Raw genomic sequence first — 16,086 nt, 5'->3', positions numbered from 1 at the left:
ACCTAGGCTGGACGGTAAAAATACAGCGGAGCCCACTTTTTTTTTTTTTCTTTTTATATTTGTAATATGTACATTTGATTTGTATGTGTATTCTATATGTCTGTGTCTGTGTGTGAGTGTAATTTGTGTGTTTACTCTGCTCCGCTTCCTCTTCCTGTCATAATGACATCACTTCCTTGCAAAACGCAGGCAGTGATGAACATTATGTCATGAAAAACGCGAAATACCGCAGGAATAATGCAGGAAAACGCAGTGAACCGCACAGAATTTGCTACCTGCGTTATTCCCTGTGGGTTTTCACGATCACATTACAGTCAATGGAGTGAAATCCCGCAGCTACCTGTGGAAAACAAGTGACATGCAATTGTTTTTGCTGCAGGAATCTCGAAGCAAAACATGCAGCTGTCAAAATGAGAGTTTTCACATCCAAATCGGAGAAAGGGTTTAGGAATCATAGCTCTGTAATGCATAGCCACCTCTTTTTCAAGGGACCAAAAGTAATTGGACAAGGGACTCTAAGGGCTGCAATTAACTCTGAAGGCATCTCCCTCGTTAACCCGTAATCAATGAAGTAGTTAAAAGGTCTGGGGTTGATTACAGGTGTGTGGTTTTGCATTTGGAAGTTGTTGCTGTGACCAGACAACATGCAGTCTAAGGAACTCTCAATTGAGGTGAAGCAGAACATCCTGAGGCTGAAAAAAAAGAAAAAATCCATCAGCGAGATAGGAGACGTGCTTGGAGTAGCAAAATCAACAGTCGGGTACATTCTGAGAAAAAAGGAATTGACTGGTGAGCTTGGGAACTCAAAAAGGTCTGGGCGTCCACGGATGACAACAGTGGTGGATGATCGCCGCATACTTTCTTTGGTGAAGAAGAACCCGTTCACAACATCAACTGAAGTCCAGAACACTCTCAGTGAAGTAGGTGTATCTGTCTCTAAGTCAAAAGTAAAGAGAAGACTCCATGAAAGTAAATACAAAGGGTTCCCATCTAGATGCAAACCATTCATCAATTCCAAAAATAGACAGGCCAGAGTTAAATTTGCTGAAAAACACCTCATGAAGCCAGCTCAGTTCTGGAAAAGTATTCTATGGACAGATGAGACAAAGATCAACCTGTACCAGAATGATGGGAAGAAAAAAGTTTGGAGAAGAAAGGGAATGGCACATGATCCAAGGCACACCACATCCCCTGTAAAACATGGTGTAGGCAAATGATGGCATGGGCATGCATGGCTTTCAATGGCACTGGGTCACTTGTGTTTATTGATGACATAACAGCAGACAAGAGTAGTCGGATGAATTCTGAAGTGTACCGGGATATACTTTCAGCCCAGATTCAGCCAAATGCCGCAAAGTTGATTGGACGGCGCTTCACAGTACAGATGGACAATGACCTCAAGCATACAGCCAAAGCTACCCAGGAGTTCATGAGTGCAAAAAAGTGGAACATTCTGCAATGGCCAAGTCAATCACCAGATCTTAACCCAATTGAGCATGCATTTCACTTGCTCAAATCCAGACTTAAGACGGAAAGACCCACAAACAAGCAAGACCTGAAGGCTGCAGCTGTAAAGGCCTGGCAAAGCATTAAGAAGGAGGAAACCCAGCGTTTGGTGATGTCCATGGGTTCCAGACTTAAGGCAGTGATTGCCTCCAAAGGATTCGCAACAAAATATTGAAAATAAAAATATTTTGTTTGGGTTTGGTTTATTTGTCCAATTACTTTTGACCTCCTAAAATGTGGAGTGTTTGTAAAGAAATGTGTACAATTCCTACAATTTCTATCAGATATTTTTGTTCAAACCTTCAAATTAAACGTTATAATCTGCACTTGAATTCTGTTGTAGAGATTTCATTTCAAATCCAATGTGGTGGCATGCAGAGCCCAACTCGCGAAAATTGTGTCACTGTCCAAATATTTCTGGACCTAACTGTATAAGGTGTCCTTCATGTTTATTATGCAGGCCCCCCAGGCCTTCATCTGTCATGCAGCCAGCCCCCCCAGGCCTCCATCTACCATTCAGCCAGCCCCCCCAGGCCTCCATCCTTCATGCAGTCAACCCCCCCAGGCCTCCATCCATCATGCAGCCAACCCCCCAGGCCTCCATCTATCATGCAGCCAGCCCCCCCAGGCCTCCATCTATCATGCAGCCAGCCTCCCCCAGGCCTCCATCTATCATGCAGCCAGCCCCCCATGCTTCCATCTATCATGCAGCCACCCCCCAGGCCTCCATTTACCATTCAGCCAGCCCTCCCAGGCCTCCATCCATCATGCAGCCAACCCCCCCAGGCCTCCATCTATCATGCAGCCAGCCCCCCTAGACCTCCATCTATTATGCAGCCAGCCTCCTCCAGGCCTCCATCTATCATGCAGCCAGCCCCCCATGCTTCCATCTATCATGCAGCCAGCCCCTCCAGGCCTCCATAAATCATCCAGCCAGCCTCTCCAGGCCTCCGTGTACTCACTGATTTATAAAAAAAAAAAACAAAAAAAACACAAGAAGTACTCACCTCTCTCCTCCTTCCACTGCTGCTCCGTCCTCACCTCTCTCCTCGTTTCCCCACTGCTCTGGTCAACATCCTCCTGTCCTGCGCTCTGTGCTCTCAGTACAGCAGTCGCACAAGAGTGACATCACCGTGCAGGCACAGGGGGAGAATGATGAAGCATGGAGAGGCGCGATGCTTTATCATTGCTGTGTGCGATGACGGGGGAGGAAGGGCCCAGTGCCCTTCGCAATGGCGACCCCTGCAGCCGCAGTAGTTACACCCCTGTCTGGGGCCAATGGAGGAATTGACTCCAGGGGGCTCACTCTACAGCTATATGCAATTATCTGTTAACCGTTATGCCTGTTATAGTGGACCGTCGACCGTAAAATCCACGCTGTTCCTGCACATCGACTGTGCACACACTATAAGTGTGATTTACAATTATGGTAGTTTGCATTAAATAACTTGTTTTCACCAAAGAACCTATCATTGATCCACAGAATAGGTGACAACTTATTAATTGGTGGAATCCGACCACTGGAAACCACACCGATTGGAGAATAATAAACTTTTATCCCTGACAGAACCCTTTTATCCCCATTGTAAAATGCAGCAGCAGGTCAGATGTGCGACCCCAGCTCCATTCATACATGCCACTGAGTGAATGAATGGATCAGTGGATGAGTCGAACATGAGCTGCAGTCTAATGGGGATATAAGTTTCATATGCAGCCGACTGGTGTAGGTCCCAGCAGTTGGACCCCCACGATCAATAAGCTATCACTTATTAATTGCTGAAACAATTACTTGTTTTCACTGGAGAACCCTGTAAGTCTATCTCTGTGTAATAGTCACAGGACAGGGAGGGTTAAACTTCCAAGTATTTAATGTCTAATGGAAATAAATCTCCTAATAAATATCAGAGAGAGAACAAATGATTTCCATACACAACACATTCCACTATACCAAGACCAATAATACCACATACAAAGGACAAATAATTCCACACCATGCACAGACCACATATTACCACCATATAGTGGCTGAATAATGCCACACAAAAGAGAGAAATTGTAACGCCTGCCTGGATCTACAGACTCAGACGGGCTGTAATGGACAGGCTAGAGGGAAGCCACTCACCAAGCAGGACCCCCAGAACCCTGAAACCCTTTAACCCCTATACAGGGATTTGAATTTACACAGGGCCCTGGAGATCACTACCTGTGGAAGGCTGCAGTCTGAGAGAGTAGTCGTCAGGCAGGGTCAAACCAGGAATTGCGGAACAGGGACAGAATCGTCAGGCAAGGATGTAATCAGAAACAAGCAGAGGTCAAAACCGGATCGGGCAGCGAGGTACAAAAACAGCAGTCAAGAGGGTAGTCAGGAAACAAGTTGTAATCAGCACATGAAATCACAGAACAGGACGAAACAGGAGCTAGAATTTTCAGAACTATCTCTGGCAGAGGTCAGCAGACAGGAGGTGCATTAAAAAGGGTGTGGTGTCTTCCCATAGGCTGTAGTTGAATGATGGTACTTCAGCTGGGAGACACCCGCCACCTACAGTCAACCAGTGGCACTGCAGATCCCCAGGAAACCCAGACCAGTGGATGAACGGAGCCTGCGCCCACCAGCGCCACTGGCATCGACTCCTCTCACATCACCAGCACTATCCACGGCAGGAACACGGCGTTGCCTGGCGATCGGAGTAGAAGTCTATGGAGCGGACTCCGGTGGTGATGTAACAGAAATACCATCACCATGACCAGATCACATATTATTGTGATATCGTGACTGAATACTGGCACATACAAGGGAGAAATAACGCCACGCCATAATGAGAATACATAGTGACTGAATAATACCACAGACAAAAGACAAATACCACCACACTGTGACCAGACCACATAATACCGCCACGTAGTGACTTAATAATATCACATAAGGAGACAAATACTGTCACAATATGACCAAACCACAAGAACTGTTCACAAGTAAAGCGTCATGGAATAAATGGCGCTATCATAATAATAATAAATAATAATAATATTACCACCACATAGTGACTACATAATAAAGTACTGATCATGAAAAAAAAAATAGTATTAACACTAATATTACCATCATTATACACAGGAGCTCTGTATATAGTGAATAGTATAGAGGTAATACAGAGATCACTGGTGACATTATACAAAGAAGCTCCGTATATAGTGTATAGAAGGGGTGGGGAATTAATTTTCCCGAGGGGCAACATGAGAGACTATGACTGGTGTGGAAGCTGAACCAACAGGCTGAAATTAATGTAGCTCAATATTAATATTAACATATTAATCATATTATAATTTTATTATAATTTTAAATGTTATATTAATAGTATCACAATATTCAGCAGAATTAAGTATACTGACACTCCCCATAAACCGTATGAGCCCCCACACATGCTTCTATATACAGTATGATCCCAAAACAACCCCCCTGTATAAAGTATAATCCCCACACAGCCCTCCATATATATTATGATCCCCACATAGCCACCTATATACAGTATGATCTCCACACAGTCCCTATATAAAGTATGATCCCCGTGCAGCCACCCTATACACAGTATGATCCCGACACAGGACCCCTTATACAGTATGACCCACACACAGCCCTTTATATACAGCATGAGGTCACACACAACCCCCCTGTATACAGTATGACTCAACACACACAGTACCTCTTTATACAGCATAAGCCCACATACAGATCCCTATATACAGTATGAGCCAACACACAGCCCCCTATATACAGTCAAAGCCCACACATAGCCCCCTATACATAGAATGAGCACACATATAGCCTCCTATATACATTATGATCACCACTCTATACAGTATGCACCTACACACAGTCTCTACTATATACTACTATATACAGTATGAGCCCACACAAAGCCCCTATATATAGAATAAGCCCACATATATCCCCCTATATACAGCATGAGCACCAGAATAGTCTCTTGTAGACAGTATTAGACCCCACCTAACCCCCTACATACAGTATGAGCCCACGCGCAGTCTTTCATATATGCAGTATGAACCCACATATACCTTCCCTATATATAGGATTAGCCCACATAAAACCCCCTATACACAGAGTGAGCCCACACATAGCCCCCTATATAAAGCATGAGCCCTAAAATAGTCCCCTGCAGATAGTATTAGGCCTATATGCAACCCCTGGCAAAAATTATGGACTCACCTGGCTCTGAGGATGTTCATTCAGTTGTTTACTTTTGTTTAAAAAAAGCAGATCACAGACATGGCACAAAACTAAAGTAATTTTAAATGTCAACTTTATGGCTTTAAGAAACACTAAAAAAGTCATGAAAGCATAATGTGCTAGCCAGTAACGGTTACTTTTCAAGACCAAACAGGGGGAAAAATAATGTAATCACTCAATTATGAGGAAAAGATTATGGAATCATGAAAAACAAACAAACAAAAGAACACTCCAATACATCACTAGTATTTTGTTGCACCACCTCTGGCTTTTATAACAGCTTGCAGTCTCTGAGGCATGGACTTAATGAGTGACAAACAGTACTCTTCATCAATCTAGCTCCAACTTTCTCTGATTGCTGTTGCCAGATCAGCTTTGCAGGTTGGAGCCTTGTCATGTACCATTTTCTTCAACTTCCACCAAAGATTTTCAATTGGAATGAGATCCAGACTATTTGCAGGCCATGTCATTGACCTTATATGTCTTTTTTAAGGAATGTTTTCACAGTTTTTGCTCTATGGCAGGATGCATTATCATCTTGATAAATGATTTCATCATCCCCAAACATCATGTCAATTGATGGGATAAGAAAAGTGTCCAAAATTTTAACTCCAGTTTCCTCCCATTTGTTCCTCATTTGTTTTGTTGTGCATTTCCTGTTTTGGAGACATATTGCTTTAAGTTTCCTGTCTTGACGCTTTGATGTCTTCCTTGGTCTACCAGTAGGTTTGCCTTTAACAACCTTTCCATGTTGTTTGTATTTGGTCCAGATTTTAGACACAGCTGACTGTGAACAACCAACATCTTTTGCAACATTGCGTGATGACTTACCCTCTTTTAACAGTTTGATAATCCTCCCATTTGTTTCCATTGACATCTCTCGTGTCGGAGCCATGATTCATGTCAGTCCACTTGGTGCAACAGATCTCCAAGGTGTGATCACTCCTTTTTAGATGCAGACTAATGAGCAGATCTTATTTGATGCAGGTGTTAGTTTTGGGAATGAAAATTTACAAGGTGATTCCATAATTTTTTCCTCATAATTGAGTGATTCCATAATTTTCCCCACTGTTTGGTGTTGAAAAGTAACCGTTACTGGCTAGCATATTATGTTTTCATGATTTTTTTTAGTGTTTCTTAAAGCCACAAAGTTGCCATTTGAAATGACTTTAGTTTTGTGCCATGTCTGTGATCTGCTTTTTTTAAACAAAAGTGAACAACTGAATGAACATCCTCAAAGCTAGGTGTTTCCATAATTTTTGCCAGGCGTTGTAGACAGTATTGGCCCCAACATAGCCTCCTATATGCCAGATAAAAACATAGAAAATAGAAACACATATTCACCTCCCCCATTCACAAGCGGTATCCTCTTACCAACACAGTTGTTAAACTGGCCACCAGCCTATCAAAGGTCAGCAGCTTACGTCAGCATGCAGTGCATGACAGTGTCGTCACTTCCATGCACTGCACGCTGACATTAGCAGCCATTTTTTACCGCTGAGGACCAGTTATTGTCTGGTGTCCCGCCGGTCGAAGCGGAATCTGGCTTACAGTGATTCTGATCTTACCTGCACTATTACTGTATCAATAATATATATACAGTAAGTATATATATATATATATATATATATATATATATATTCAGACTGTTTTAAAGATGAAGATCTTTGAAATATTTCTCTTGACGAAAGCAATGTCATTGCTCTTGGTTCAGATACTGTATCTGACATGTTCTACATTCCATAATGAGTAAATTGTGTAGTAAATGGACATGCTAGATAGCTCCAACATGTTCTTTATGTACAGCATAAATCAGAATAATGCTTAGATACATTCATTTTCATACTATATTAGGGTATTCAGGGAAATGAAAGTTACGCTCTATACATAAAATTGGGAACAAATTATTCTCAAAGAGCCCCACCACTGAAACACTTCGCCATCCTCACCGACAAGGCTCCATAGAGCACAAACATGAATAAAGTGAAGGTGCACAAGCTTGACTTCAACTCTACTAATTTTTTATAGGACTGCCAGGGAAAAATGAATGAATGGAGAAGATCAAGCATGATCACATACAGTTATAGCCTTGAAAATGGTCCAGAAAATGAAGTATTTCTCCCAGAAAATTATTGCAATTATACATGTTTTATTATACAAATGTTTATTTCCTTTGTGTATTGGAACAACACACACAAACAGAGAAAAGAGTCAAATTGGACATAATTTTACACATATTTGGTTGCACACCCTTTGAAATAAATAACTGCAGTCAATCGCTTCCTGCAACCATCAAAAAGCTTCATAAGGCCCCGTTACACGCAACGACATCACTAACGAGATGTCGCTGGGGTCACGGAATTCGTGACGCACATCCGGCCTTGTTAGCGACGTTGTTGCGTGTAACGAGGCCTTATGAAGCTTTTTGATGGTTGCAGGAAGCGATTGACTGCAGTTAAGTCGTTGCGTGTGACACTTACGAGCGACCGCTAACGATCCCAAATACTCACCAAATCGTTGATTGCTGACACGTCGTTCATTTTCAAAATATCGTTGCTCATTTGGGACACAGGTTGTTTGTCGTTCCTGAGGCAGCACATATCGCTACGTGTGACACCCCGGGAATGACAAACAGCGTTCCTGCGTTCTCTGGCAACGGGGTGGGAGTGACGTGAATGCGGCTGCTCTCCGCCCCTCCGCTTCTATTGGTGGCCTGCTGTGTGACGTCGCTGTGACGCCGCACGAACCACCCCCTTAAAAAAGAGGTTGTTCGCCGGCCACAGCGACGTCGTTAGGAAGGTACCGGCGATATTGTTCACCACGAGCAGCAATTTGCCCATGATGCACAACAAACGGGGGTGGGTGCGATCACTAGCGATATCGCTAGCAATGTCGCAGCGTGTAAAGCGGCCTTTACATCTCCTAACTGGAATTTTGGACCACTCTTCTTTTGCAAACCGCTCCAAGTCTATAATATTTGAATGGTGCTTTCTCATAACAGCAATTTTAAGATCTCTTCATATGTGTTAAATGCGATTTAGATCTGGTCTCATTGCTGCCACTTCAGAACTCTCCAGCACTTTGTTTCCATCCATTTCTAGGTACTTCTTGAAGTATGTTTGGGGTCACTGTCCAGCTGGTGGAACCATGACCTAGGACTCAAATCCAGCTTTCTGACACTGGGCACTACATTGCAACCCCACATCCTTTGGTAATCTTTAGATTTCATAATACCTTGCACACAGTCAAGGCACCCAGTGCCAGAGGCAGCAAAACAATCCCAAAGCATCTTTGAACCTCCACCATATTTGACTGTATTGACTGTGTTCTTTTCTTTGTAGCCTTCATTCCATTTTCGGTAAACAGTAGAATGATGTACAGTAGAATCATGTGCTTCACCAAAAAATCGCATCTTTGCCTCACCTGTCAACAAGATGCTTTGCCAGAACAGTTTTTGCTTAGGTACATTTTGGCAAACTGAAGTCAAACTTTTTTATGCCTCTGTGTCAGCAGGGATGTCCTCCTGGTTTTCCTGTCATAGCGCTTCATTTAATTCAAATGTCGATGGATAGTTCACGCTAAGGCCTGTTTCACATGTCAGTGAAAAACACATACGTATTTTACTGACGTTTTAAAAATACATATGTACCTCCATGTGCTCTGATTCACTGCACATGTTGGTTCTCCATGAGATATCCATGATCTGTGATAGCACATGCAGATCAGGAACTCCAAACTCACCTGTCCCTACTCCTGCTGTCTGTGGTGCTGAATCTCCAGCTCTGCTGTGTCCGGCAGCTCCTGTATCACCACTGCTGCTACCTCCAGGTCGGCTGTGCAGTGCATGTTCATGAAAGTAACTAGCCAGCTAAGAAGCAGCAGCCAGCAGCGGCCATACACAGTGTCGCTGGAGAAGATGAGTATAAAAAGCTTTTTATTTCAAAGATATGTTTTTTTCTGGTTCGTTTTTCATGGATTACACCATAATGTGGTCCATGGGACATCAGTGATGCCAGAAAAAAAGCGGACTGATGTATGCCCAGACCCAATGCTTTTAAAGGATCTGCATATGTCAGTGATTCTAGTACATAAAAAAACCTGCCACATATGTACCAGAACCACTGACGTGTAAAAGAGACCTAACACGCATGCACCCTGAGTCTGCAGGACAGCTTGGATTTCTTTGGAACTTGATTGGGACTGTTAATCCACTGTCTGGGCTATCCTGCTTTGCAACTTTTCATCAATTTTTCTCTGCCATCTATGTCCAAGGAGATTAGCTACAGTGCCATGGGTTGTAAACTTCTTGATTATGTCGCGCATCGTGGTTGAAGGAACATCAAGATCTCTGGAGATTATATTTTTGGTTTTCTAGTCTCTTCTCCTCTTTCTGTTCTCCATGCTTAGTGTGGCACACACAGATGCACAACGTAAAGATGAAAGGCCCCGTCACACACAGAGATAAATCTTTGGCAGATCTGTGGTTGCAGTGAAATCATGGACATATTGTTCCATTTGTACACAGCCACAAACCTGGCACTGATTGTCCACAATTTCACTGTAACCACAGATCTGCCACAGATTTATCTCTATGTGTGACAGGGCCTTAAGTCAGTCAACTTCTCTTGTTTTTATCTGATTGAAGGTGTAATTTTCATGTTGCCCATCCCTGTTACTTGTCACAGGTGAGTTTGAATGAACATGGCATGCTTGAAACAAAGTTGTTTACCCACAATTTTGGAAAGGTGACGATTTTTTAGGTTTTGTGTGAAATTATGTCCAATTTGCCTTTTTTTCTCTTTTTTTGTATTGTTCCAATACTCACAAAGGAAATAAAAATGAGTATAACAAAACATGTAATAGCAATAATTTTCTGGGAGAAATACTTAATTTTCTGGAACAAATTCAAAGCTGCAAACACTTTCGGCCATGACTGTACGTGGCAATAAAGATGATCTGCAAAACTCCATTATCTTAATTGTGAACCTTGTTCTAGACCCCCACCGATTGTATAGATAACATAACTTTTCATTTGAAAATATCACTATATGGGAAATGATCACACTAGAATGATGTCCCTTTTTCAGCCTCCCTCCGGTTCAGGATGTCTGGGTGGCGCAGTAGATGGAGGAAACAGTCTGTAAATAGTAATCTCTACCAATAAGCCCAGAAAGATCTCAGTTGATTTGCTTTCTGTTATCTACTCGAAGGTGCGAGACATGGTCATACAAGTGTCACATACATTTTCTTTTTATTATTACAAATCTAAATTGTAAAACATTGCAGAATGAGTTTGTTAATGTCACCAATACTTTAGACCGCCTAAGATATATTCTTTGTGCATGTAGATATTGAAATATTATGTTTTATATATATATATATATATATATATATATATATATATATATATATCTATATATATATACAGTCAGGGCCAGAAATATTTGGACAGTGACACAAGTTTTGTTATTTTAGCTGTTTACAAAAACATGTTCAGAAATACAATTATATATATAATATGGGCTGAAAGTGCACACTCCCAGCTGCAATATGAGAGTTTTCACATCCAAATCGGAGAAAGGGTTTAGGAATCATAGCTCTGTAATGCATAGCCTCCTCTTTTTCAAGGGACCAAAAGTAATTGGACAAGGGACTCTAAGGGCTGCAATTAACTCTGAAGGCGTCTCCCTCGTTAACCTGTAATCAATTAAGTAGTTAAAAGGTCTGGGGTTGATTACAGGTGTGTGGTTTTGCATTTGGAAGCTGTTGCTGTGACCAGACAACATGCGGTCTAAGGAACTCTCAATTGAGGTGAAGCAGAACATCCTGAGACTGAAAAAAAAAGAAAAAATCCATCATAGAGATAGCAGACATGCTTGGAGTAGCAAAATCAACAGTCGGGTATATTCTGAGAAAAAAGGAATTGACTGGTGAGCTTGGGAACTCAAAAAGGCCTGGGCGTCCACGGATGACAACAGTGGTGGATGATCGCCGCATACTTTCTTTGGTGAAGAAGAACCCGTTCACAACATCAACTGAAGTCCAGAACACTCTCAGTGAAGTAGGTGTATCTGTCTCTAAGTCAACAGTAAAGAGAAGACTCCATGAAAGTAAATACAAACGGTTCCCATCTAGATGCAAACCATTCATCAATTCCAAAAATAGACAGGCCAGAGTTAAATTTGCTGAAAAACACCTCATGAAGCCAGCTCAGTTCTGGAAAAGTATTCTATGGACAGATGAGACAAAGATCAACCTGTACCAGAATGATGGGAAGAAGAAAGTTTGGAGAAGAAAGGGAACGGCACATGATCCAAGGCACACCACATCCTCTGTAAAACATGGTGGAGGCAACGTGATGGCATGGGCATGCATGGCTTTCAATGGCACTGGGTCACTTGTGTTTATTGATGACATAACAGCAGACAAGAGTAGCCGGATGAATTCCGAAGTGTACAGGGATATACTTTCAGCCCAGATTCAGCCAAATGCCGCAAAGTTGATCGGACGGCGCTTCATAGTACAGATGGACAATGACCCCAAGCATACAGCCAAAGCTACCCAGGAGTTCATGAGTGCAAAAAAGTGGAACATTCTGCAATGGCCAAGTCAATCACCAGATCTTAACCCAATTGAGCATGCATTTCACTTGCTCAAATCCAGACTTAAGACGGAAAGACCCACAAACAAGCAAGACCTGAAGGCTGCGGCTGTAAAGGCCTGGCAAAGCATTAAGAAGGAGGAAACCCAGCGTTTGGTGATGTGCATGGGTTCCAGACTTAAGGCAGTGATTGCCTCCAAAGGATTCGCTACAAAATATTGAAAATAAAAATATTTTGTTTGGGTTTGGTTTATTTGTCCAATTACTTTTGACCTCCTAAAATGTGGAGTGTTTGTAAAGAAATGTGTACAATTCCTACAATTTCTATCAGATATTTTTGTTCAAACCTTCAAATTAAACGTTACAATCTGCACTTGAATTCTGTTGTAGAGGTTTCATTTCAAATCCAATGTGGTGGCATGCAGAGCCCAACTCGCGAAAATTGTGTCACTGTCCAAATATTTCTGGACCTAACTGTATATATAAAATTTTGAATCTGTAGTTTGAAATACCTTTATTTTATGTCATTGTAAACCATAGTGAAAATTTATCTCCTGTCCTGTGTTGTTCTGGAAGCCATGCCAGACTGATGAAAATTTAGGACATACAGAACATAGGATGAAATCCATTGATTCGTTGCAAACTATAGCTCACTATGATCTCATTGTTCAAGCATTAGGTTTGATTTACTCATAAAAAAGTGGTCATAAATTTGACTGACATCCAGATACAGTATTGTTAAAACGACTATTTAATTTACACACAGTGAATTTAGTGAAATAGAGAAAGTGGAAACTTAGAGAAGACAGAAGATGTGTAGATCTTTTCATAGTGTTAGATTTGATGCATTTTTCCAAAACTTAGACACTTTTTTGCTTATGCCAGCACATAAAAACTTATTTAATATTATTTTGCACTAAAAGAGGTGCAATCTATTAAAATACTTAAGGAGGTTTCATGTACTGATCTGCTTAGACCAGACCCCTATCTATACAGTTTACAAAATTGTGTCGTAAGGTTAAAAACCTGAATAAATTCTCTTTAAAATGTGATGCATAGCCACAATTTTGGAGTAATAAATCTAGAAAATAGTAAATCTGCCCTAGAATTCTTATTGTAGAAAGACAAAACACTATAAGGGAGTGTTCACATGTAGCAGTTTGCAGTGTTTTTTTTTGCTGTTGTGCATCTGCAGCTTATTTCTAGCAAAACTTGCATAAATATCATCATGTTATGTGCGGATTATGTCACAAACTTGCTACAAATACAAGGTCAGGAAAAAAGTTAAATGAAAAATTAAATTCTGCACAAAGAATTGACGCTATGTGGCTTTTATTTCAGCACCACATTACTATCTGCTGGTATACTATTACACTGTGAATTTAAAACAAGACAATGTTCACACTTTTTTTCTTGCTTTTTTTTTGCTGCAGTTTTGCTGAGTTTTTTGGTGTGGGCTATAGGTGTCATTTGTCTACAGTACATGTTTAATCCCTTCACGACCTTGAATGTTGCAGTATATCAAAGGTTGTGTCTGTCCCTTTAATGTGGGCTTGCATAGTGAGCCCACATGTTTCCCCCCCACATGTTGGCTGATCCGATCAGCTGACATGTGCAGCTAACAGGCGCTGCTGGCTTGGAGATTACCTGCACCTGTTAACCAGTTAAATTCCGTTGTTAGTCTCTGATAGCAGGATTTAACATACGCCAATGGAGAGGACACCATTCCTCGCCTCCATCAGCAGCAGCGGTTCATGATCAAGGGGTGCCGATGGATTGTCATGACATCCGGGGGTCAATTGATGACCCCTGTCACTGTCACGACAAAGTTCCTGTGAACACTGGCTGAGCGCTGGCATTCACAGGAGATCAGCATTTCTGCTGCTCAGAGTGGTGCTGAAGCAGAAGCTGTGTAGCAGAAGAGATTGTACTGTATTAGCTTCAAATAACCTGAGGGGAATAGTAAAATCAAGAAAAATTGTAGAAAAATAGTTTTAAAAAAAAACACAACAAAAAAACAAAAGTTCAAATAAAAACCCTAAAAACAATTGTGGAATTAAACTTTTTTTTTGCAATTGCATTGCACTTGCAATTTTTTCCTGTTTTCCAGTATAATATGGGACAGAATGAATGGTGTCATTCAAAAGTAAAACTCGTCCCCCAAAAAAACAAATCCTCATATGGCAATATTGATGGAAAATTAAAAAAAAGTTATGGCTCTTGGATTAAGGGGATGAAAAAACGAAAATGAAAAATGCAAAATTGCTTGGTGATGATACACCAAAAACACATGGTTGCAGGGTTTTTTGGAAACAATTTTGAACTTATTCATTGCTTTCTACTGTGAAAAAAAGCTGCAATAATGGAACAGTTTTCCAATTAAGTTAGGAAAAAGAGCTGTGCGCATGAGATTTCTGAATTCTCGTAGCTTTTGCTGGTGCTGTAAAAAGCAGCTTTTAATTTGCATAATAAGCAGCTCAAAACAACGTGTGATCTTAGCCTAAATGTGCAATGAATAATAGTAGCAGGTCCACACAGGAATCTGCCTTATTCCATGGGTCAAATATGCATGACGCTACTGTATATGCTGCCTGAAGAGTCCGAGACACCACCATGAAACTGCTTAAGTAAGCACGCATGTCTACATGGTTTTCCCAGTAGGGGTCGTTTGTAAATGTTTTTGTGCAAATTTTTCCCATTTCCATGGGTAGTATTTGTGAGCATTCTTACCAGTAGAATTTTATATGTATAAACCCAGTCACCGAGTTATGTAGCTATGCAAAGTCTTAGTCTTTAGCTGGAATTCATAAATTTAGCTCTTACCTTTTGCAGCCACTGTGTGTTGTTCTCCATAATATTCTCAAGTTCCCGAATCCTGTTGATGGGCCAGTGGTGGTCATCCTGGGCTGGCGCATCCCTTTGCAACAAGTTGGAAACCTGGTAGTCAGAAGGCGGTGAGCGGCAGTTGTCAAGTTCAGGGAGGAGGAAGGTGTAGCTGCAGTGACCATGCTGCACCTTGTGGTGACGTTTCTCAGGTACGTTCAGGTGAGTGGCCATTACTATGGGGGTAAGGATAGGCCAACTCAATAGGAACAGCAGGGTAATGCTCTTCGCCATCATTCTGTAGTATACTCTGTGATCACTGAATACAAATGAAGGACCCTGCTTAGTGTCTGCTCAGTGAGATAGCTGCCAGTGCCTTGTAAAGCAAACCACGTTGTCCTGTCAATTTCAGGAAGTTTTCCTAAGTAAGCAGCAGCCCCCTCCATCCACAGTCTCCCTCCCACTGTATATGACTAGTGCTGGAACACTTCTAAGGATGCTTTATCTGTTAACCTCTACATGACCAGACAGCTAGTCATCGCACACATCCACAAGAAGATGAAGAATGCCACTTTTCACCTATTTTGTAATATATTTTCATACAACAACCCTTAATTCTGTACTAAATATAAATTGTCCACATTCAGCATTTCCATTCTTCTGACACATACACAAGAATGGCATCCTTGTTATATTAAGTCTCAGACAGAAACGCGCCACAATATGTCAATAACACATAGTAAAACGTCTCAAGTGTTTGTGTAAGAAAATGTTTTATATCAGCTCATTCTGAAATAGTTTTCATTTCTATTGTTGCTTGTTTATCGAAATGTTCATATAATTAAACTGATATAATTCAAAGAATGTCATTTCTATTCCAATAATAATAAAAATGTGAATACTATTATTA

General features: G+C 41.3%; 1 protein-coding gene across 1 annotated transcript in view; it reads right to left on the bottom strand.

The window, feature by feature from the left end:
* LOC142290132 (angiopoietin-2-like) overlaps window positions 1-15,527 on the bottom strand; it is a 215,011-nt gene extending 199,484 nt beyond the window's left edge. Inside the window, exon 1 of the mRNA XM_075334067.1 lies at window positions 15,177-15,527. Coding sequence (XP_075190182.1) covers window positions 15,177-15,473 — 297 coding nt within the window. The 5' untranslated portion in view covers window positions 15,474-15,527. The remainder of the gene's footprint in view (window positions 1-15,176) is intronic.
* Window positions 15,528-16,086: the final 559 nt, after the last annotated feature.

The sequence above is a fragment of the Anomaloglossus baeobatrachus genome, chromosome 2 (genome assembly GCF_048569485.1).
Source record: "Anomaloglossus baeobatrachus isolate aAnoBae1 chromosome 2, aAnoBae1.hap1, whole genome shotgun sequence".
NCBI lineage: Eukaryota > Metazoa > Chordata > Amphibia > Anura > Aromobatidae > Anomaloglossus > Anomaloglossus baeobatrachus.
This window is presented reverse-complemented; position numbering and strand designations above follow the sequence as displayed.